Raw genomic sequence first — 23,837 nt, forward strand, 5'->3', positions numbered from 1 at the left:
TCACTATTCTGCTGGTGGAGTCACTGTGTACATACATTACTGATCTTGTACTGATCCTGAGTTATATCCTGTATTATACTCCAGAGCTGCACTCACTATTCTGCTGGTGGAGTCACTGTGTAAATACATTACATTACTTATCCTGTACTGATCCAGAGTTACATCCTGTATTATACTCCAGAGCTGCACTCACTATTCTGCTGGTGGGGTCACTGTGTACATACATTACATTACTTATCCTGTACTGATCCTGAGTTACATCCTGTATTATACTCCAGAGCTGCACTCACTATTCTGCTAGTGGAGTCACTGTGTACATACATTACATTACTTATCCTGTACTGATCCTGAGTTATATCCTGTATTATACTCCAGAGCTGCACTCACTATTCTGCTGGTGGAGTCACTGTGTACATACATTACTTATCCTGTACTGATCCGGAGTTACATCCTGTATTATACTCCAGAGCTGTAGTCACTATTCTGCTGGTGGAGTCACTGTGTACATACATTACATTACTTATCCTGTACTGATCCTGAGTTACATCCTGTATTATACTCCAGAGCTGCACTCACTATTCTGCTGGTGGAATCACTGTGTACATACATTACATTACTTATCCTGTACTGATCCTGAGTTACATCCTGTATTATACTCCAGAGCTGCACTCACTATTCTGCTGGTGGAATCACTGTGTACATACATTACACTACTTATCCTGTACTGATCCTGAGTTACATCCTGTATTATACTCCAGAGCTGCACTCACTATTCTGCTGGTGGAGTCACTGTGTACATACATTACTTATCCTGTACTGATCCTGAGTTACATCCTATTATACTCCAGAGCTGCACTCACTATTCTGCTGGTGGAGTCACTGTGTACATACATTACTTATCCTGTACTGATCCTGAGTTACATCCTGTATTATACTCCAGAGCTGCACTCACTATTCTGCTGGTGGAGTCACTGTGTACATATATTACATTACTTATCCTGTACTGATCCTGAGTTACATCCTGTATTATACTCCATAGCTGCACTCTCTATTCTGCTGGTGGAGTCACTGTGTATATACATTACATTACTTATCCTGTACTGATCCAGAGTTACATCCTGTATTATACTCCAGAGCTGCACTCACTATTCTGCTGGTGGAGTCACTGTGTACATACATTACTTATCCTGTACTGATCCGGAGTTACATCCTGTATTATACTCCAGAGCTGCACTCACTATTCTGCTGGTGGAGTCACTGTGTACATACATTACATTACTTATCCTGTACTGATCCTGAGTTATATCCTGTATTATACTCCAGAGCTGCACTCACTATTCTGCTGGTGGAGTCACTGTGTACATACATTACATTACTTATCCTGTACTGATCCTAAATTATATCCTGTATTATACTCCAGAGCTGTACTCCCTATTCTGCTGGGGGAGTCGCTGTGTACATACATTACATTACTTATCCTATACTGATACTGAGTTACATCCTGTATTATACTCCAGAGCTGCACTCACTATTCTGCTGGTGGAGTCACTGTGTACATACATTACATTACTTATCCTGTACTGATCCTGAGTTACATCCTGTATTATACTCTAGAGCTGCACTCACTATTCTGCTGGTGGAGTCACTGTGTACATACATTACTGATCCTGTACTGATCCTGAGTTATATCCTGTATTATACTCCAGAGCTGCACTCACTATTCTGCTGGTGGAGTCACTGTGTACATACATTACTGATCCTGTACTGATCCTGAGTTATATCCTGTATTATACTCCAGAGCTGCACTCACTATTCTGCTGGTGGAGTCACTGTGTAAATACATTACATTACTTATCCTGTACTGATCCAGAGTTACATCCTGTATTATACTCCAGAGCTGCACTCACTATTCTGCTGGGGGAGTCGCTGTGTACATACATTACATTACTTATCCTATACTGATACTGAGTTACATCCTGTATTATACTCCAGAGCTGCACTCACTATTCTGCTGGTGGAGTCACTGTGTACATACATTACATTACTTATCCTGTACTGATCCTGAGTTACATCCTGTATTATACTCTAGAGCTGCACTCACTATTCTGATGGTGTCACTGTGTACATACATTACTGATCCTGTACTGATCCTGAGTTATATCCTGTATTATACTCCAGAGCTGCACTCACTATTCTGCTGGTGGAGTCACTGTGTAAATACATTACATTACTTATCCTGTACTGATCCAGAGTTACATCCTGTATTATACTCCAGAGCTGCACTCACTATTCTGCTGGTGGGGTCACTGTGTACATACATTACATTACTTATCCTGTACTGATCCTGAGTTACATCCTGTATTATACTCCAGAGCTGCACTCTCTATTCTGCTGGTGGAGTCACTGTGTACATACATTACATTGCTTATCCTGTACTGATCCTGAGTTACATGCTGTATTATACTCCAGAGCTGCACTCACTATTCTGCTGGTGGAGTCACTGTGTACATACATGACATTACTTATCCTGTACTGATCCAGAGTTACATCCTGTATTATACTCCAGAGCTGCACTCACTATTCTGCTGGTGGGGTCACTGTGTACATACATTACATTACTTATCCTGTACTGATCCTGAGTTACATCCTGTATTATACTCCAGAGCTGCACTCTCTATTCTGCTGGTGGAGTCACTGTGTACATACATTACATTGCTTACCCTGTACTGATCCTGAGTTACATCCTGTATTATACTCCAGAGCTGCACTCACTATTCTGCTGGTGGAGTCACTGTGTACATACATTACATTACTTATCCTGTACTGATCCTGAGTTACATGCTGTATTATACTCCAGAGCTACACTCACTATTCTGCTGGTGGAGTCACTGTGTACATACATTACATTACTTATCCTGTACTGATCCTGAGTTACATGCTGTATTATACTCCTGAGCTGCACTGACTATTCTGCTGGTGGAGTCACTGTGTACATACATTACATTACTTATCCTGTACTGATCCGGAGTTACATCCTGTATTATACTCCAGAGCTGCACTCACTATTCTGCTGGTGGAGTCACTGTGTACATACATTACATTACTTATCCTGTACTGATCTTGAGTTATATCCTGTATTATACTCCAGAGCTGCACTCACTATTCTGCTGGTGGAGTCACTGTGTACATACATTACATTACTTATCCTGTACTGATCCTGAGTTACATCCTGTATTATACTCCATAGCTGCACTCTCTATTCTGCTGGTGGAGTCACTGTGTACATACATGACATTACTTATCCTGTACTGATCCTGAGTTATATCCTGTATTATACTCCAGAGCTGCACTCACTATTCTGCTGGTGGAGTCACTGTGCACATACATTACATTACTTATCCTGTACTGATCCGGAGTTATATCCTGTATTATACTCCAGAGCTGCACTTACTATTCTGCTGGTGGAGTCACTGTGTACATACATTACATTACTTATCCTGTACTGATCCTGAGTTACATCCTGTATTATACTCCAGAGCTGCACTCACTATTCTGCTGGTGGAGTCACTGTGTACATACATTACATTACTTATCCTGTACTGATCCTGAGTTACATCCTGTATTATACTCCAGAGCTGCACTCACTATTCTGCTGGTGGAGTCACTGTGTACATACATTACATTACTTATCCTGTACTGATCCTGAGTTATATCCTGTATTATACTCCAGAGCTGCACTCACTATTCTGCTGGTGGAGTCACTGTGTACATACATTACATTACTTATCCTGTACTGATCCTGAGTTACATCCTGTATTATACTCCAGAGCTGCACTTACTATTCTGCTGGTGGAGTCACTGTGTACATACATTACATTACTTATCCTGTACTGATCCTGAGTTACATCCTGTATTATACTCCAGAGCTGCACTCACTATTCTGCTGGTGGAGTCACTGTGTACATACATTACTTGTCCTGTACTGATCCTGAGTTACACCCTGTATTATACTCCAGAGCTGCACTCACTATTCTGCTGGTGGAGTCACTGTGTACATACATTACATGACTTATCCTGTACTGAAAATCACATCACACTAATCCATTGATATCAATGGGGCCGTTCACACATGCAGGAGTTCTCACACAGCGCGTCACTTGCGTAAAACTCACCGCATGTTCTCTATTGGTGCGTTGTTAATGCACCTGCACGCGTGAAAATCACACACAGCACACAGACGTATGTGGTTTGTGCATTATTGAAAATAAATAAATAATGCTTTGCGTGTGCGTGATAAATACGTGCCACACGCAAAGCACAGATGCAGCGCCGCACACGGACCAGATTTACACGCGTATTTCACGTGCGTGTATCTGATACGCTCATGTGACTGTAGCCTAATATGTACTTATTGTATGTGTAACCTGGAAAATGGCGCTCAGGGCGGAGCTACAGTTGACATCTTATATTGGGAAATGATTGTTCTTTCTTATTACAATAAAGATTGAGACTCTGCGCTGTATGGGAAGTGATCAGGAAACAGAACCCCCATCATCCGTCAGCGTCCTGCACTATTCCCCATTCTCTGCTTTAGTACACAGGTAAATCTTCCTGCTTTCTTCACCTCCACCTCATTATTGGTCGTGTTCTTCTTCATGTGCCTCCGGATGTGAGATCTAAAACAAGACGGTGCAGCGTGGAGGCAGTGAAGTCCAGTGTGAGCAGGCAGTGTAGTGTGGAGAGGCGGCGTAGTGCGGGGCAGTGCGGAGAGGCGGTGCAGTGCGGAGTGGAGAGGCGGTGCAGAGAGGGGGTGTAGAGCGGGGCAGTGCGGAGAGCCGGGGTAGTGCGGAGGGGCGGTGTAGTGCAAAGAGGCAGAGCGGTGCAGTGCGGAGAGGCAGTGTAGAAGCGGTGTAGTGTAGTGTGGAGAGGCAGTGTAGAGTGGTGCAGTGTGGAGAAGCGGTGTAGTGGTGCGGAGAGGCAGTGTAGGACGGTGCACTGCGGAGAGGCAGTGTAGAGCGGTGCAGTGCGGCGGTGTAATGTGGAGTGGCAGTGTAGTGTGGAGAGGCAGCGGTGCAGTGCGGAGCGGCGGTGTAGAGAAGTGCGGAGGCGGTGTAGAGCAGTGCGGTGCGGAGAGGCGGTGTAGAGCGAGGCAGTGCAGAGTGGTGGTGTAGTGCAGAGGCAGTGCGGAGAGGCAGTGTAGGGTGGTGCAGTGTAGAGCGGTAGTGTAGGGCGGTGCAGCGCGGGGAGGCACTGCAGAGCGGTGCAGTGAGGAGAGGCAGTGTAGAGCGGTGCAGTGCAGACAGGCAGTGTAGAGCGGTGCAGTGCAGAGAGGCAGCGCAGAGCGGTGCAGTGAGGAGGCAGCGTAGAGCGGTGCAGTGCGGCGAGACAGCGTAGAGCGGTGCAGTGCAGAGTGGTGCAGTGAGGAGAGGCAGCGTAGAGCGGTGCAGTGAGGCAGTGTAGAGCGGTGCAGTGAGGCAGTGTAGAGCGGTGCAGTGCGGAGAGACAGCGTAGAGCGGTGCAGTGCAGAGTGGTGCAGTGAGGAGAGGCAGCGTAGAGCGGTGCAGTGAGGCAGTGTAGAGCGGTGCAGTGCAGAGTGGTGCAGTGAGGAGAGGCAGTGCAGAGCGGTGCAGAGGCAGTGTAGTGCGGACAGTTAGTGTAATGCAGCAGATAGAATAGTCGTCCTGGTTGCCCGTTTACCACGTGTAGAATATTCATGATACAGAGTGCGGCGCCCTTCACGCCCCTGAATATAACCAGGCCTCGTCCGTAGAAAACGATGGGAGTGATGATCCTGGACTCCATTGCGGAGGTTTATGAGACGTGGACACGTGGAGGAGAAATACAGAAAACACTTTATTGTATTAACCAACCGAGCGCAAACCAAAAATACAAGTTACTGATCTGGAGGAGCAGCGGATCCCGTCCAGAGATCTGTGAGCGGGGGAGGGGCGGATAACGGACGAGGGCCCTATATACAATGCAGCGGGGGCCACAAGACGACCGCTAATACTGACACAACTTGTATTTTAGGTTTACCGATACTTCACGGATGTCAAACGCGCAGGAGGGCGACTAACCGCGCAGCTCCACCTCCAACAGGTGAAATCTCCATCTAATGCTGCGCCGCTGTGCAACCGTTCACCCAGTACTGCACTAGTCACCTCCAGAGCTGCACTCTGCTGTTACAGAATATCTTATACTCCAGTAACATCCAGTGCTGCAGCCATAATTATGCTGTTAAATATGGTCTTATACTCCAGTTACACTCAAAGCCGCACAGTTCTGCTGTTACATGTATTATACTGCGGTCACAACCAGAGCTGCATTTACAAGTATATTGTTACACGTCTTGTACTCCAGTCACATCCAGAGCCGCATTCATAATTATGCTGTTACGTCCTGCATTCACAAGTATATTGCTACATGTCTTATACTCCAGTCACATCCAGAGCTGCATTTCGTAATTATCCTGGCTGAGGATTGAAATCCATCAATGCTGTGTGGTCAGACAGCTGTCATAACATGCTGATCTGCATTGTGGGAGATGTAGTTTTCTGAACAAGGTAATGTCCCGTTCTTGGTATAAGCACTACATCTCCCATCACAGCTCAGACTGAACCCGCAGGAGTAACACTGACATACAAGCTCCTGCAGCCCGACAGCTAGAAGGTAACCAGAAGAACTGTGAATGCAGCTCTGGGTGGGACTAGAGTATAAGACAAAAAGAGTGATTTCAGCTCTTGATGTGATGGGAGAACAAGATATTATGTAAGAGTGAAACATGGAATAAAGAAGACAGCTTAGGATGTGACTGGAGTATGACATGATGTAAAAGAAGAGTTGTGAATACAGCTCAGGAAGTGACCACAGTATAAGACAGTGATTTCAGCTTTTGATGTGATTGGAGAACAAGATATGATGCAAGAGTTGAATATGGAATACAAAATACAGCTCAGGATGTGACTAGAGTATGATATGATGTGAGAGCAGAATTATGAATACAGCTCAGGATGTGAATGTAGTATAATATAAGAGCAGAATTGTGTAAACAGCTCAAGATGCGACTCACGTATAGGACATGTAGTGAATTCAGCTCTGGATGTGATTGGAGAATAAGATATGATGTGAGAGCAGAATTATGAATACAGCTCAGGATGACTCAGGATCAGTTCAAGGTCAACAAAGCCCAGGATATAGTGACTCATGTCATGTAGCGGAGTGTGACAGGTGGAGCTGAGGTGTAAGAGCCCCCGGATGAAGATTAAAGCTTATTAAGGCTGAGGCCGCCCCGTGTGGCTCCAGTAGATGGGGGGGTGGGGGGAGAATACAGTAGACATGCGCCTCGCCTGCGATATGCACAAACACTGCAGAGTCATGGAAAGCCCTTACTGGGTGACAAGACCGACAATAGGGAGCAGCAGCTGCAGATATAATGTGATTGCGGGAGGAGGGGGGACACATACAGGAGACGCGGGGGGACGACGACACCATACAGGAGACCGCGGGAGGGGCGACATACAGGAGACCGCGGGAGGAGGGGGGGCGACATACAGGAGACTGCGGGAGGAGGGACATACAGGAGACCGCGGGAGGAGGGACATACAGGAGACCGCGGGAGGGGCGACATACAGGAGACCGCGGGAGGAGGGGGGGCGACATACAGGAGACCGCGGGAGGAGGGGGGGCGACATACAGGAGACTGCGGGAGGAGGGACATACAGGAGACCGCGGGAGGAGGGACATACAGGAGACCGCGGGAGGGGCGACATACAGGAGACCGCGGGAGGAGGGGGGGCGACATACAGGAGACCGTGGGAGGAGGGGGGGCGAAATACAGGAGACCGCGGGAGGAGGGGGGGGGGCGACATACTGGAGACCGCGGGAGGAGGGGGGGCGCATACAGGAGACCGCGGGAGGAGGGGGGGGCGCATACAGGAGACCGCGGGAGGAGGGCGACATACAGGAGACCGCGGGAGGAGAGGGGGGTGACATACAGGAGACCGCGGGAGGAGGGGGCGACATACAGGAGACCGCGGGAGTAGGGGGGGGACGACGACATACAGGAGCACGCGGGAGGGGGGGGGGGGGCGACATACAGGAGACCGCGGGAGGAGAGGGGGGTGACATACAGGAGACCGCGGGAGGAGGGGGCGACATACAGGAGACCGCGGGAGTAGGGGGGGGGACGACATACAGGAGACCGCGGGAGTAGGGGGGGGGACGACATACAGGAGCACGCGGGAGGAGGGGGCGACATACAGGAGACCGCGGGAAGAGGGGGCGACATACAGGAGACCGCGGGAGTAGGGGGACATACAGGAGACCGGAGGAGTAGGGGGACATACAGGAGACCGGAGGAGGGGGGGGGTCTCGTCTGTGGGAGATCTCGTCTGGTAGCCGTTATATGGAGATAATCTCCGGGAGTCCTGACAGCGGGTGAGTTTTCTGCAGCCGCTCCCAGGTCGTAACTTCCTGGGAAAGTTGGGTGACAAGTATTACAGGCACCATTATGGCTCCGAGGCGGTGCGGTCACCCAGATTACTCAGCGCCAGATCTGCCTCCTCCGTAATATCGGAACTGTAGTGGCGGCCATACTGGTTGTAGCCCTGCGAGTGCTGTATAGATGTCCATGTTGACTGTCACCCATCTTTCTAAGACCCCCGAAAGGCAGTGTGTAGTTGTAAAGCGATGACTCCCTGCGCCCACATCACGGCATGACCAGGCAGATTGTCCATGGTGGCCCTACCGGGCGTCATTCAGCTTTCCTGGAGTCACGAATGCCAAATCTGCCTAGTCGTATAACAGTACATCCCACGCTACCACATCATTCTGTAGCCAAGCAGATAAGCCATTCAGGAGCCCGGGAAAGTTGGATGAGCACCTTACATGTGCGGCCATATACGTTGCGACACAGCTTTGCAATACTCCCGAGCACTAGTTAATAGTGAACCCCATATCATCAGATAACTAGGCAGGTTTGTCATGCAGGTGTCTGGAAAAGCTGGGTGACCACCACTCCGGGTGCTGGAATAGCGGCCATATAGCTGGTCACCCCACTATCCAAGAACCTGCAATGACAATTCTGCTTAGCCATATAGTCACACATACCTCGCTCCCTTATCATTGGGTGACGGAGCAGATTTTCCAGTCAGGAGTCTGGGAAAGTTGAGTGCCAAACGGCAGCCATATTGAGTTTCACCCATCTTTCCAAGGCTCCTAAAAGGCAAATCACTTGGTAGCGGTATTGGGGTCGTTCCTGGTCGTGTCGCAGCTTTCCTAGACACTCGACCCTCAGAGCAGCGCTCTTAATCATAAGTACAAGGATTCCCATCATCTCCAGCGTCCGAAATATAGAAAAAGGAGTCCGGAGAAACCGGCTGTAGAAAAGAAGGTTCTAGGAGGTGCCGGCGGCGGTCTTGGACCTCAGGGGGTACTCGTCTCTGCTGCTCTTACGCTTCCCCCTCCGCCTTTCCTTGTCAAACCTCTGCTGCAGCTTCAGGGCGAGCTTCTTGTCCTCCTCCTCTTGGCGCAGCTTCTTTTCCGTCTCCCGCCACAGCCGCTCAAACCCGCCCTGCCCGCCCGCCCGACACGTCACCCTGAGCCTCTTGAAGTTGCCGTTCTTTTCCAGGTGTTTGGTTTTGCAGCGTCTCTTTTGCCCCCGCCGCTGGGTGTAGCCCGGGCTGATGTTCCCGGCGCTGCCGTTCGGTAACCCCATGGGCTGGGCGTTCTTTTTCTTGGGTGCCCGATTTATGGGTTTTGCCACCAAGCACTTGCACTGGGGTATTGTCTTTTTGCTGGAGGTCAGCCGGGCGGCCAGGCGGGTCTTTGTGCCGGGGTGAGAGTCCAGGAAGTCTTTAACGGTGACGGGTTCAGAGTGTGGCCCTTTACCCTGGAGACACCCACGGCAAGGAAGGGGCTGGGGTCTCCCATCACTGCCTGTCTCCAGGGGCTCCTCCGTACTGGAGGAGGGTAGAAGTTCGAGGTCCCCGGCAGCAGAGTTGGGTTTAGCCTTGGATTTGGCGGGCGCGCGCACACCCTCTTGGGGCGGAGCGGTCAGGGTGCCTTTGGACAGGGTCCTCTTCATCTGCCGGTCCTGGAAGACCTGCTCCCACTTCTTCAGGATGACGGGACTGGCCTCGTAGGTGGTCGGCTTCTGCAGGTTCCTCCTCAGGTTCCTCGGGGTGGATTTGATGACGAGGGGGCTCAGAACTTGGCCGTCCGGGAGCCTCTTCGGGGGTGTGCAGGGCGAGCAGACGATGGGCTTGAAGTGGTTGAGCTCCTCTGAAATGCTGTCGTTGCTGTCGGGGCTGACGGATCTCTCCGGCTTGTGCAGCGGGGCGAAGGCGTTCAGGGAATTGATCATCACGCGTTTCTCCGAGGTCAGGACCGGCGCCGAGAAGGAGCGGCTGTTCTCTGTGGACAGGAGGACGCCGGCGAAGCCGCCGACACCGGGGACGACCTGGAGAAGACAAAATTACCTGGACGTGACTAGAGTATAAGAACGGACCGAAGAGCAGAAATGTGGATGCAGCTCTGGATGGGACTAGAGTAAAAGACGGGAATGAAGCACAGAAATGTGGATGCAGCTCTGGATGTGACTAAAGTAGAAGACAGGATGGAAGAGCAGAAATGTGGCTGCAGCTCTAGATGGGACTAGAATATAAGACAGGAAGAGCAGAAATGTGTATGCAGCTTCGGCTGTGACTGGAGTGTAAAACAGGACTGAAGCACAGACACGTGTATGCAGCTCTGAATGCGACTAGAGTATACGACTGGATGTAAGCACAGAAATGTGTATGCAGCTCTGAATGCATCAAGAGTATAAGACAGGATTTAAGAGTAGTGTATGCAGCTCTAGATGTGGCTAGAGTACAAGACCGGATGTAAGGGCAGAAATGTGGCTGCAGCTCTGGATGTGACTAGAGTATAAAACAGGATGTAAGAGCAGAAATGTGTATGCAGCTCTGGATGTGACTAGAGTATAAAACAGGATGTAAGAGCAGAAATGTGTCTGCAGCTCTGGATGTGAATAGAGCATTAGTTCAGGATTACTGGAGTCGTCCAGACGTTACCTTGGCTTTCCGTGGTTGGGGGACTCTCCTGCGCCCCGGTACTAGGAGGCTCTCGTTCACATGTTCGCTGCAGCTCTGGCTGCGCTCCAGTCTGGACTGAAGGCTCCTGGTGAATAGAGGACGGAAAACCTTTTAGTAAAATATAAAGTCACCATCCCCCGCAACCCCCTCCACCAAGAGGTGACAGTGACCATCCCCCACCCCGCCACCAAGAGGAGGTGACAGTGACCATCCCCCAACCCCCCCCCCCCCCGCACCAAGAGGTGACAGTGACCATCCCCCGCACCAAGAGGAGGTGACAGTGACCATCCCCCACCCCGCACCAAGAGGAGGTGACAGTGACCATCCCCCGCAGCAGGTCACATGATACACGCGGTCACCCTATAGACATCAGTATGTGACCCCCCCCGGATAATAAGTGGGCTCTGCCGCGTCCGGTGACCCGTAAATTCTTATTACAATCTGACAAGTTTTTTCACTCCAATTGGATTTTCCCATCATCCTCGGGAGCAGCGGAGGCGCCGGACCGGCAGCGGGACAGACGCCGGATTATCGGGCGTTGTAAGACGTAGATTACTGCGCAATTACCACGAGGACGTGACTGAGCTGGCGTTGTTTTTGGAGACAAACGCGGATCTGTGAACCGTCCTCCCGGGGACCGGCTCCTCATTCTCCGAGTCCGAGAGGGCCCGAGGCTGCGGGGAGAAAATCATCACATATATAAATACAGCCGCATGCGGGAGTCCTGGCGCCCCTTATCCCATGACATGATAAGCGGCGCCAGAGGAAAACTACTGGGAACAAACACAAAGAGGGGGGAAGGAGTAACGACTGCAGGACCGGACGAGTCTGTAACCATGGAGACCGGTCCGCACAGGAGCTGTATACACAGAACGCTATAAATAACGGTCGCCGGTGATGAAGTATCCGCTGACTCACCGCCACGTGGCTCGTCTTAAGCGCCGTTTTATCTTCCGTTTCTCGGCTTGCGATGGCCACATCCTCCGGCGCGCGCCTCTGACGCCGCGGATCCGAAGTCTTCTCCTGAGTCGGGTCACCATTACCCTGTGAAGGACACGGACAGGACGGTCACCCGGCACAAGAGCTCGCAATCATTCATAGCGTCCAATCACACGCCAAGAACCTACAACACACAGAAACGAGGTCTGCAGCGCTGAGATGAGTGGAGTTCGGCGCGCCAATTCTGTGCTCATCTTACAGGGCGACCCAGGGTTTTGGGGTGTCACACAGAGCATTATCGGGTGTAATAAAGTCTGTACAGGGGTTTTTGGGGTGTCGCAGCGTCATACAGAGCATTATCGGGTGTAATGAGGTCTATACAGGGTTTTTGGGGTGTCACGGGGTCATACAGAACATTATCGGGTGTAATAAAGTCTGTACAGTGGTTTTTGGGGTGTCGCAGGATTGGGGGAGTCACGTGTTACATTGCGTCATGGTGTCGGTGGGGTGTGACGGGTGTCATGTGTTGTACAATAACGTCCCCGCCGCGGGAAGTAAGACGACCCGGCGGCGCTATCATTCGTCCGGGTGTCGCGGTGGTCAGCGGGTGTGATCCGGTACCTGGGCTTTCGCTCTCCGGGACATGCCGAGCGGGAATCACATCTCCAAACACGGAGCCACTACCGGATATCCGCCCACACCGCGCCTGACGTCACACACTGCCGGACATCCGCTCGACCACATCTGACGTCAAAATTTGTCGATCTGACCGCTGGTGACGTCACCGGGCGCCCGCGCAGCGCTCTTATCACGTGGATGGGCGTGTACAGGGCAGTGTCGCGCGGTGGGTGGAGACTTCCGAGAAACGGCATTGGAGGCTATCACCCCGCCCCCTTCAAGCGAAGCATTGACACTGGTCACGTGATCCGGGTTTGCCCAATACCAGTGCACTTTGCCGCGTTCTGATGCTGTCAAGGCATGCCGGGAAATGTAGTCCCGTTGTCCCTGTCTCTGTAGAAGCGTTTTTTATAATACTTTACTGCACGAATGATAAGTGTGAGGGCATATTCACACTGTGCTGTTTTGGTGCAGTTTTTCTGTGCAGTTTTTGAGGTCACAACCAGGAGTGGAATTTATATAAAGAGAAGTAAAATCTTCACAATATATTTCCGCTCCCTTTGCAATCCACTCCTGGTTGTGGCTTCAAAAACTGCACTTTGTGAATAAGGCCTAATATTTCATTTGCAGATGATACTTCCTTACAGGATAGTAATATCACATAGTGCCCACATAATATCACATAGTGCTCACATAACATCACATAGTGCCCACATAATAACATCACATAGTGCTCACATAATATCACACAGTGCTCACATAATATCACATAGTGCTCACATAATATCACATAGTACCCACATAATATCACATAGTGCTCACATAATATCACATAGTGCCCACATAATATCACATAGTGCCCACATAATATCACATAGTGCCCACATAATATCACATAGTGCTCACATAATATCACACAGTGCTCACATAATATCACATAGTGCTCACATAATATCACATAGTGCTCACATAATATCACATAGTGCTCACATAATATCACATAGTGCCCACATAATATCACATAGTGCCCACATAATATCACATAGTGCTCACATAACATCACATAGTGCCCACATAATAACATCACACAGTGCTCACATAATATCACATAGTGCCCACATAATATCACATAGTGCCCACATAATAACATCACATAGTGCTCACATAATATCACACAGTGCTCACATAATATCACATAGTGCTCACATAATATCACATAGTGCTCACATAACATCACATAGTGCCCACATAATAACATCACATAGTGCCCACATAATAACATCACATAGTGCTCACATAATAATATCACATAGTGCCCACATAATATCACATAGTGCTCACATAACATCACATAGTGCCCACATAATAACATCACATAGTGCCCACATAATAACATCACATAGTGCTCACATAATATCACATAGTGCCCACATAATATCACATAGTGCTCACATAATATCACATAGTGCTCACATAATAACATCACATAGTGCTCACATAATATCACATAGTGCTCACATAATAACACATAGTGCTCACATAATATCACAATAGTGCCCCCATAATATCACATAGTGCCCACATAATATCACATAGTGCCCACATAATATCACATAGTGCTCACATAATATCACATAGTGCTCACATAATATCACATAGTGCCCACATAATATCACATAGTGCCCACATAATATCACATAGTGCTCACATAATATCACATAGTGCTCACATAATATCACATAGTGCCCACATAATATCACATAGTGCTCACATAATATCACATAGTGCCCACATAATATCACACAGTGCTCACATAATATCACATAGTGCCCACATAATATCACATAGTGCCCACATAATATCACATAGTGCCCACATAATATCACATAGTGCTCACATAATATCACATAGTGCTCACATAATAACATCACATAGTGCTCACATAATATCACATAGTGCTCACATAATATCACATAGTGCTCACATAATATCACATAGTGCTCACATAATATCACATAGTGCCCACATAATATCACATAGTGCTCACATAACATCACATAGTGCTCACATAATATCACATAGTGCTCACATAATATCACATAGTGCTCACATAATATCACATAGTGCTCACATAATATCACATAGTGCTCACATAATATCACATAGTGCTCACATAATAATATCACATAGTGCTCACATAATATCACACAGTGCTCACATAATATCACATAGTGCCCACATAATATCACATAGTGCCCACATAATATCACATAGTGCTCACATAATATCACATAGTGCTCACATAATATCACATAGTGCCCACATAATATCACATAGTGCCCACATAATATCACATAGTGCTCACATAATATCACATAGTGCTCACATAATATCACATAGTGCTCACATAATATCACACAGTGCTCACATAATATCACATAGTGCTCACATAATAACATCACATAGTGCTCACATAATATCACATAGTGCTCACATAATATCACATAGTGCCCACATAATATCACATAGTGCCCACATAATATCACATAGTGCTCACATAATATCACATAGTGCTCACATAATATCACATAGTGCTCACATAATATCACATAGTGCTCACATAATATCACACAGTGCTCACATAATATCACATAGTGCTCACATAATATCACATAGTGCCCACATAATATCACATAGTGCCCACATAATATCACATAGTGCCCACATAATATCACATAGTGCTCACATAACATCACATAGTGCCCACATAATAACATCACATAGTGCTCACATAATATCACACAGTGCTCACATAATATCACATAGTGCTCACATAATATCACATAGTGCTCACATAACATCACATAGTGCCCACATAATAACATCACATAGTGCCCACATAATAACATCACATAGTGCTCACATAATAATATCACATAGTGCCCACATAATATCACATAGTGCTCACATAACATCACATAGTGCCCACATAATAACATCACATAGTGCCCACATAATAACATCACATAGTGCTCACATAATATCACATAGTGCCCACATAATATCACATAGTGCCCACATAATATCACATAGTGCTCACATAATATCACATAGTGCTCACATAATAACATCACATAGTGCTCACATAATATCACATAGTGCTCACATAATAACACATAGTGCTCACATAATATCACAATAGTGCCCCCATAATATCACATAGTGCCCACATAATATCACATAGTGCCCACATAATATCACATAGTGCTCACATAATATCACATAGTGCTCACATAATATCACATAGTGCCCACATAATATCACATAGTGCCCACATAATATCACATAGTGCTCACATAATATCACATAGTGCTCACATAATATCACATAGTGCTCACATAATATCACATAATGCTCACATAATATCACATAGTGCTCACATAATAACATCACATAGTGCTCACATAATATCACATAGTGCTCACATAATATCACATAGTGCTCACATAATATCACATAGTGCTCACATAATATCACATAGTGCCCACATAATATCACATAGTGCTCACATAACATCACATAGTGCTCACATAATATCACATAGTGCTCACATAATATCACATAGTGCTCACATAATATCACATAGTGCTCACATAATATCACATAGTGCTCACATAATATCACATAGTGCTCACATAATAATATCACATAGTGCTCACATAATATCACATAGTGCTCACATAATATCACACAGTGCTCACATAATATCACATAGTGCCCACATAATATCACATAGTGCCCACATAATATCACATAGTGCTCACATAATATCACATAGTGCTCACATAATATCACATAGTGCCCACATAATATCACATAGTGCCCACATAATATCACATAGTGCTCACATAATATCACATAGTGCTCACATAATATCACATAGTGCTCACATAATATCACACAGTGCTCACATAATATCACATAGTGCTCACATAATAACATCACATAGTGCTCACATAATATCACATAGTGCTCACATAATATCACATAGTGCCCACATAATATCACATAGTGCCCACATAATATCACATAGTGCTCACATAATATCACATAGTGCTCACATAATATCACATAGTGCTCACATAATATCACACAGTGCTCACATAATATCACATAGTGCTCACATAATATCACATAGTGCTCACATAATATCACATAGTGCTCACATAATAACATCACATAGTGCTCACATAATAACATCACATAGTGCTCACATAATATCACATAGTGCTCACATAATATCACATAGTGCCCACATAATATCACATAGTGCCCACATAATATCACATAGTGCCCACATAATATCACATAGTGCTCACATAATATCACAGTGCCCACATAATATCACATAGTGCCCACATAATATCACATAGTGCCCACATAATATCACATAGTGCTCACATAATATCACATAGTGCTCACATAATATCACATAGTGCCCACATAATATCACATAGTGCCCACATAATATCACATAGTGCTCACATAATATCACATAGTGCTCACATAATATCACATAGTGCTCACATAATATCACATAATGCTCACATAATATCACATAGTGCTCACATAATAACATCACATAGTGCTCACATAATATCACATAGTGCTCACATAATATCACATAGTGCTCACATAATATCACATAGTGCTCACATAATATCACATAGTGCTCACATAATATCACATAGTGCTCACATAATATCACATAGTGCCCACATAATATCACATAGTGCCCACATAATATCACATAGTGCTCACATAATATCACATAGTGCTCACATAATATCACATAGTGCTCACATAATATCACACAGTGCTCACATAATATCACATAGTGCTCACATAATATCACATAGTGCTCACATAATATCACATAGTGCTCACATAATATCACATAGTGCTCACATAATAACATCACATAGTGCTCACATAATATCACATAGTGCTCACATAATATCACATAGTGCCCACATAATATCACATAGTGCCCACATAATATCACATAGTGCCCACATAATATCACATAGTGCTCACATAATATCACATAGTGCCCACATAATATCACAGTGCCCACATAATATCACATAGTGCCCACATAATATCACATAGTGCTCACATAATATCACATAGTGCTCACATAATATCACATAGTGCTCACATAATATCACATAGTGCCCACATAATATCACATAGTGCCCACATAATATCACATAGTGCTCACATAATATCACATAGTTCTCACATAATATCACATAGTGCTCACATAATATCACATAGTGCCCACATAATATCACATAGTGCCCACATAATATCACATAGTGCTCACATAATATCACATAGTGCCCACATAATATCACATAGTGCTCACATAATAATATCACATAGTGCCCACATAATATCACATAGTTCTCACATAATATCACATAGTTCTCACATAATATCACATAGTGCCCACATAATATCACATAGTGCCCACATAATATCACATAGTGCCCACATAATATCACATAGTGCTCACATAATATCACATAGTGCTCACATAATATCACATAGTGCCCACATAATATCACATAGTTCTCACATAATATCACATAGTGCTCACATAATATCACATAGTGCTCACATAATATCACATAGTGCCCACATAATATCACATAGTGCCCACATAATATCACATAGTGCTCACATAATATCACATAGTGCCCCCATAATATCACATAGTGCTCACATAATATCACATAGTTCTCACATAATATCACATAGTGCCCACATAATATCACATAGTGCCCACATAATATCACATAGTGCTCACATAATATCACATAGTGCCCACATAATATCACATAGTGCCCACATAATATCACATAGTGCCCACATAATATCACATAGTGCCCACATAATATCACATAGTGCCCACATAATATCACATAGTGCCCACATAATAATATCACATAGTGCTCACATAATAATATCACATAGTGCTCACATAATAATATCACATAGTGCTCACATAATATCACATAGTGCCCACATAATATCACATAGTGCCCACATAATATCACATAGTGCCCACATAATATCACATAGTGCTCACATAATATCACATAGTGCCCACATAATATCACATAGTGCCCACATAATATCACATAGTGCCCACATAATATCACATAGTGCCCACATAATATCACATAGTGCCCACATAATATCACATAGTGCCCACATAATAATATCACATAGTGCTCACATAATAATATCACATAGTGCTCACATAATAATATCACATAGTGCCCACATAATATCACATAGTGCTCACATAATATCACATAGTGCTCACATAATATCACATAGTGCCCACATAATATCACATAGTGCCCACATAATAATATCACATAGTGCTCACATAATAATATCACATAGTGCTCACATAATAATATCACATAGTGCTCACATAATAATATCACATAGTGCTCACATAATATCACATAGTGCTCACATAATATCACATAGTGCCCACATAATATCACATAGTGCCCACATAATATCACATAGTGCCCACATAATATCACATAGTGCCCACGTAATAGTATCACATAGTGCCCACGTAATAGTATCACATAGTGCCCACGTAATAATATCACATAGTGCCCACGTAATAATATCACATAGTGCCCACGTAATAATATCACATAGTGCCCACGTAATAATATCACATAGTGCCCACATAATATCACATAGTGCCCACATAATATCACATAGTGCCCACAATAATATCACATAGTGCTCACATAATATCACATAGTGCCCACATAATAATATCACATAGTGCTCACATAATATCACATAGTGCCCACATAATATCACATAGTGCTCACATAATATCACATAGTGCTCACATAATATCACATAGTGCCCACATAATATCACATAGTGCTCACATAATATCACATAATGCCCACATAATATCACATAGTGCTCACATAATATCACATAGTGCTCACATAATAATATCACATAGTGCCCACATAATAGTATCACATAGTGCCCACATAATAGTATCACATAGTGCCCACATAATAGTATCACATAGTGCCCACATAATAGTATCACATAGTGCCCACATAATAGTATCACATAGTGCCCACATAATAGTATCACATAGTGCCCACATAATATCACATAGTGCTCACATAATATCACATAGTGCCCACATAATATCACATAGTGCCCACATAATATCACATAGTGCCCACATAATATCACATAGTGCCCACATAATATCACATAATGCCCACATAATATCACATAGTGCTCACATAATATCACATAGTGCTCACATAATATCACATAGTGCCCACATAATATCACATAGTGCTCACATAATATCACATAGTGCCCACATAATATCACATAATGCTCACATAATATCACATAGTGCCTACATAATATCACATAGTGCCCACATAATATCACATAGTGCTCACATAATAATATCACATAGTGCTCACATAATAATATCACATAGTGCTCACATAATATCACATAGTGCCCACATAATAATATCACATAGTGCTCACATAATATCACATAGTGCTCACATAATAATATCACATAGTGCCCACATAATAGTATCACATAGTGCCCACATAATATCACATAGTGCCCACATAATATCACATAGTGCCCACATAATATCACATAGTGCCTACATATCACATAGTGCTCACATAATATCACATAGTGCCCACATAATATCACATAGTGCTCACATAATATCACATAGTGCTCACATAATATCACATAGTGCCCACATAATATCACATAGTTCTCACATAATATCACATAGAGCCCACATAATATCACATAGTGCTCACATAATATCACATAGTGCCCACATAATATCACATAATGCTCACATAATATCACATAGTGCCCACATAATATCACATAGTGCCCACATAATATCACATAGTGCCCACATAATATCACATAATGCTCACATAATATCACATAGTGCCCACATAATATCACACAGTGCCCACATAATATCACACAGTGCCCACATAATATCACATAGTGCCCACATAATATCACATAGTGCCCACATAATATCACATAGTGCTCACATAATATCACATAGTGCTCACATAATATCACATAGTGCTCACATAATATCACATAGTGCTCACATAATATCACATAGTGCTCACATAATATCACATAGTGCCCACATAATATCACATAGTGCTCACATAATAACACATAGTGCCCACATAATAATATCACATAGTGCTCACATAATAATATCACATAGTGCTCACATAATAACGTCACATAGTGCCCCCATAATAATATCACATAGTGCCCACATAATAACATCACATAGTGCCCCCATAATAACATCACAATAGTGCCCCCATAATAATATCACATAGTGCTCACATAATATCACATAGTGCTCACATAATATCACATAGTGCCCACATAATATCACATAGTGCTCACATAATAACACATAGTGCCCACATAATAATATCACATAGTGCTCACATAATAATATCACATAGTGCTCACATAATAATATCACATAGTGCTCACATAATAGTATCACATAGTGCTCACATAATAGTATCACATAGTGCCCCATAATATCACATAGTGCCCACATAATAATATCACATAGTGCCCACATAAAATCACATAGTGCCCACATAATAATATCACATAGTGCCCACATAATAATATCACATAGTGCCCACATAATAACATCACATAGTGCCCACATAATATCACATAGTGCTCACATAATATCACATAGTGCCCACATAATATCACATAGTGCCCACATAATATCACATAGTGCTCACATAATAATATCACATAGTGCTCACATAATAATATCACATAGTGCCCACATAATAACATCACATAGTGCCCCCATAATAACATCACATAGTGCCCACATAATAACATCACATAGTGCCCCCATAATAATATCACAATAGTGCCCCCATAATAATATCACATAGTGCCCCCATAATAATATCACATAGTGCCCACATAATATCACATAGTGCCCACATAATAATATCACATAGTGCCCACATAATATCACATAGTGCCCCCATAATAATATCACATAGTGCCCACATAATATCACATAGTGCCCACATAATAATATCATATAGTGCCCACATAATATCACATAGTGCCCCCATAATAATATCACATAGTGCCCACATAATATCACATAGTGCTCACATAATAATATCACATAGTGCCCACATAATATCACATAGTGCCCACATAATATCACATAGTGCTCACATAATAATATCACATAGTGCTCACATAATAATATCACATAGTGCCCACATAATAACATCACATAGTGCCCCCATAATAACATCACATAGTGCCCACATAATAACATCACATAGTGCCCCCATAATAATATCACAATAGTGCCCCCATAATAATATCACATAGTGCCCCCATAATAATATCACATAGTGCCCACATAATATCACATAGTGCCCACATAATAATATCACATAGTGCCCACATAATATCACATAGTGCCCCCATAATAATATCACATAGTGCCCCCATAATAATATCACATAGTGCCCACATAATATCACATAGTGCCTACATAATAACATCACATAGTGCCCACATAATAACATCACATAGGGCCCACACAATAATATCACATAGTGCCCACACAATAACATCACATAGTGCCCCCATAATAACATCACATAGTGCCCCCATAATAATATCACATAGTGCCCACATAATAATATCACATAGTGCCCCCATAATTATATCACATAGTGCCCCCATAATAATATCACATAGTGCCCCCATAATAATATCACATAGTGGCAGAACTTAGTCAAATTGGGCAGAGTCATCCACGGCCTGATAAATGTATTATAATTTAGGCCAGAACCTGTGGTAATCTATGCTGCAGCGAGCTGGCGTATACTTCCATGTTCAGGGGTGTAACAGGGGACAGTCCGGCCCCGCACCCCAAACCTGCCCCCATGATCGGATATAAAAATACATGAAATAAATACCGTATATTTACTCACCTCACCGCCCCGCGTCTCCTCCCCGGATCTTCTCAGGCTCCCACATCAGGCCACGGCGCATACAAGGTTCTGACGCTGCGCAGTGACCCCCCTCTCCACTAGTCTCAGCCTGGAATTGGTAGCTTGCGGCCGTCGCACCAGGTGATAAACAGGTTGCGTGACCCTCGTTCTTGATATAGGTTTGGGTCCGAGAGCTGGGACTCACATCTATCACACATTTATAGCATTTCCTGTGGCTATGCCATAAATGTCTAAGATAGGAATACCCCTTTAAGCGCTCCTTAAAGAGACAGTACCTATTTCTAACAAGGACTGGAACTAATTTGGACTGGGACTCTGCTGACGGATAGAAGCCGACAGTCACTTGTTGAACTGCACCGAAATTGTCTGCTGCGATCATTCATCATTGGTTACATGTTGACTGGTCCCATATATTTTGCTGCGTCTGAAACGGACGCCATGACACGCAGACGCAGTTTAACGTCAGTTTTACTCCATTGCCTGAGATTAGTGTTTTTTTTATTGAATTTTTTCTTTCCGATTTTTGAATTTTTTTTCCATTGAAAAAAATTTGCGCCTATTTACACATCGCGTGATTCCAACCGCAACACGTGAAATCGCGGCAAAAAAGTGAGAAAAAATAAAATGACTGTAGAAGTGGATGGACCCCCCCGCACCTCGAATTACCCCCAATCTCTAACAGAGGCTTGAAATTCAATATAAATCAGACCGAAAATATTGTTCGCGCTCCATCTGGCGCTGGATTACGGAATTCATATCGCTGCTTCTAGGGGAGAACGTCTCGCTACAATTTTGTAATTTTATGTAACTCGTTACCATGTATTTATATGACGGAAACCTAAGGGTCACAGGTCACGAATAAACAACGTTTTTTTGCCGCAGTTTTTCAAAAATCCCAGAGACGTCAATTTGCCGCATGTCCTATCTAATTAATGGAAAATTGCTCCTTAAAGGGACACACACGTCAAATATCTGCTATCATTGCAGTGACACATAACGTAATATA

General features: G+C 44.3%; 1 protein-coding gene across 1 annotated transcript; it reads right to left on the reverse strand.

Annotated features, from left to right (window-relative positions):
• Window positions 1–5,833: 5,833 nt before the first annotated feature.
• Window positions 5,834–12,860, reverse strand: RNF169 (ring finger protein 169). The gene is made up of 5 exons (XM_075847241.1): window positions 12,654–12,860; window positions 12,012–12,137; window positions 11,661–11,767; window positions 11,073–11,178; window positions 5,834–10,459 (listed from the first exon to the last, which is right to left on the reverse strand). The coding sequence occupies exons 1-5, from the start codon at window positions 12,675–12,677 to the stop codon at window positions 9,395–9,397; spliced, it is 1,428 nt and encodes a 475-aa protein (XP_075703356.1). The 5' UTR covers window positions 12,678–12,860; the 3' UTR covers window positions 5,834–9,394.
• Window positions 12,861–23,837: the final 10,977 nt, after the last annotated feature.

This window comes from Rhinoderma darwinii, assembly GCF_050947455.1.
Source record: "Rhinoderma darwinii isolate aRhiDar2 chromosome 2 unlocalized genomic scaffold, aRhiDar2.hap1 SUPER_2_unloc_3, whole genome shotgun sequence".
Taxonomy (NCBI): domain Eukaryota; kingdom Metazoa; phylum Chordata; class Amphibia; order Anura; family Rhinodermatidae; genus Rhinoderma; species Rhinoderma darwinii.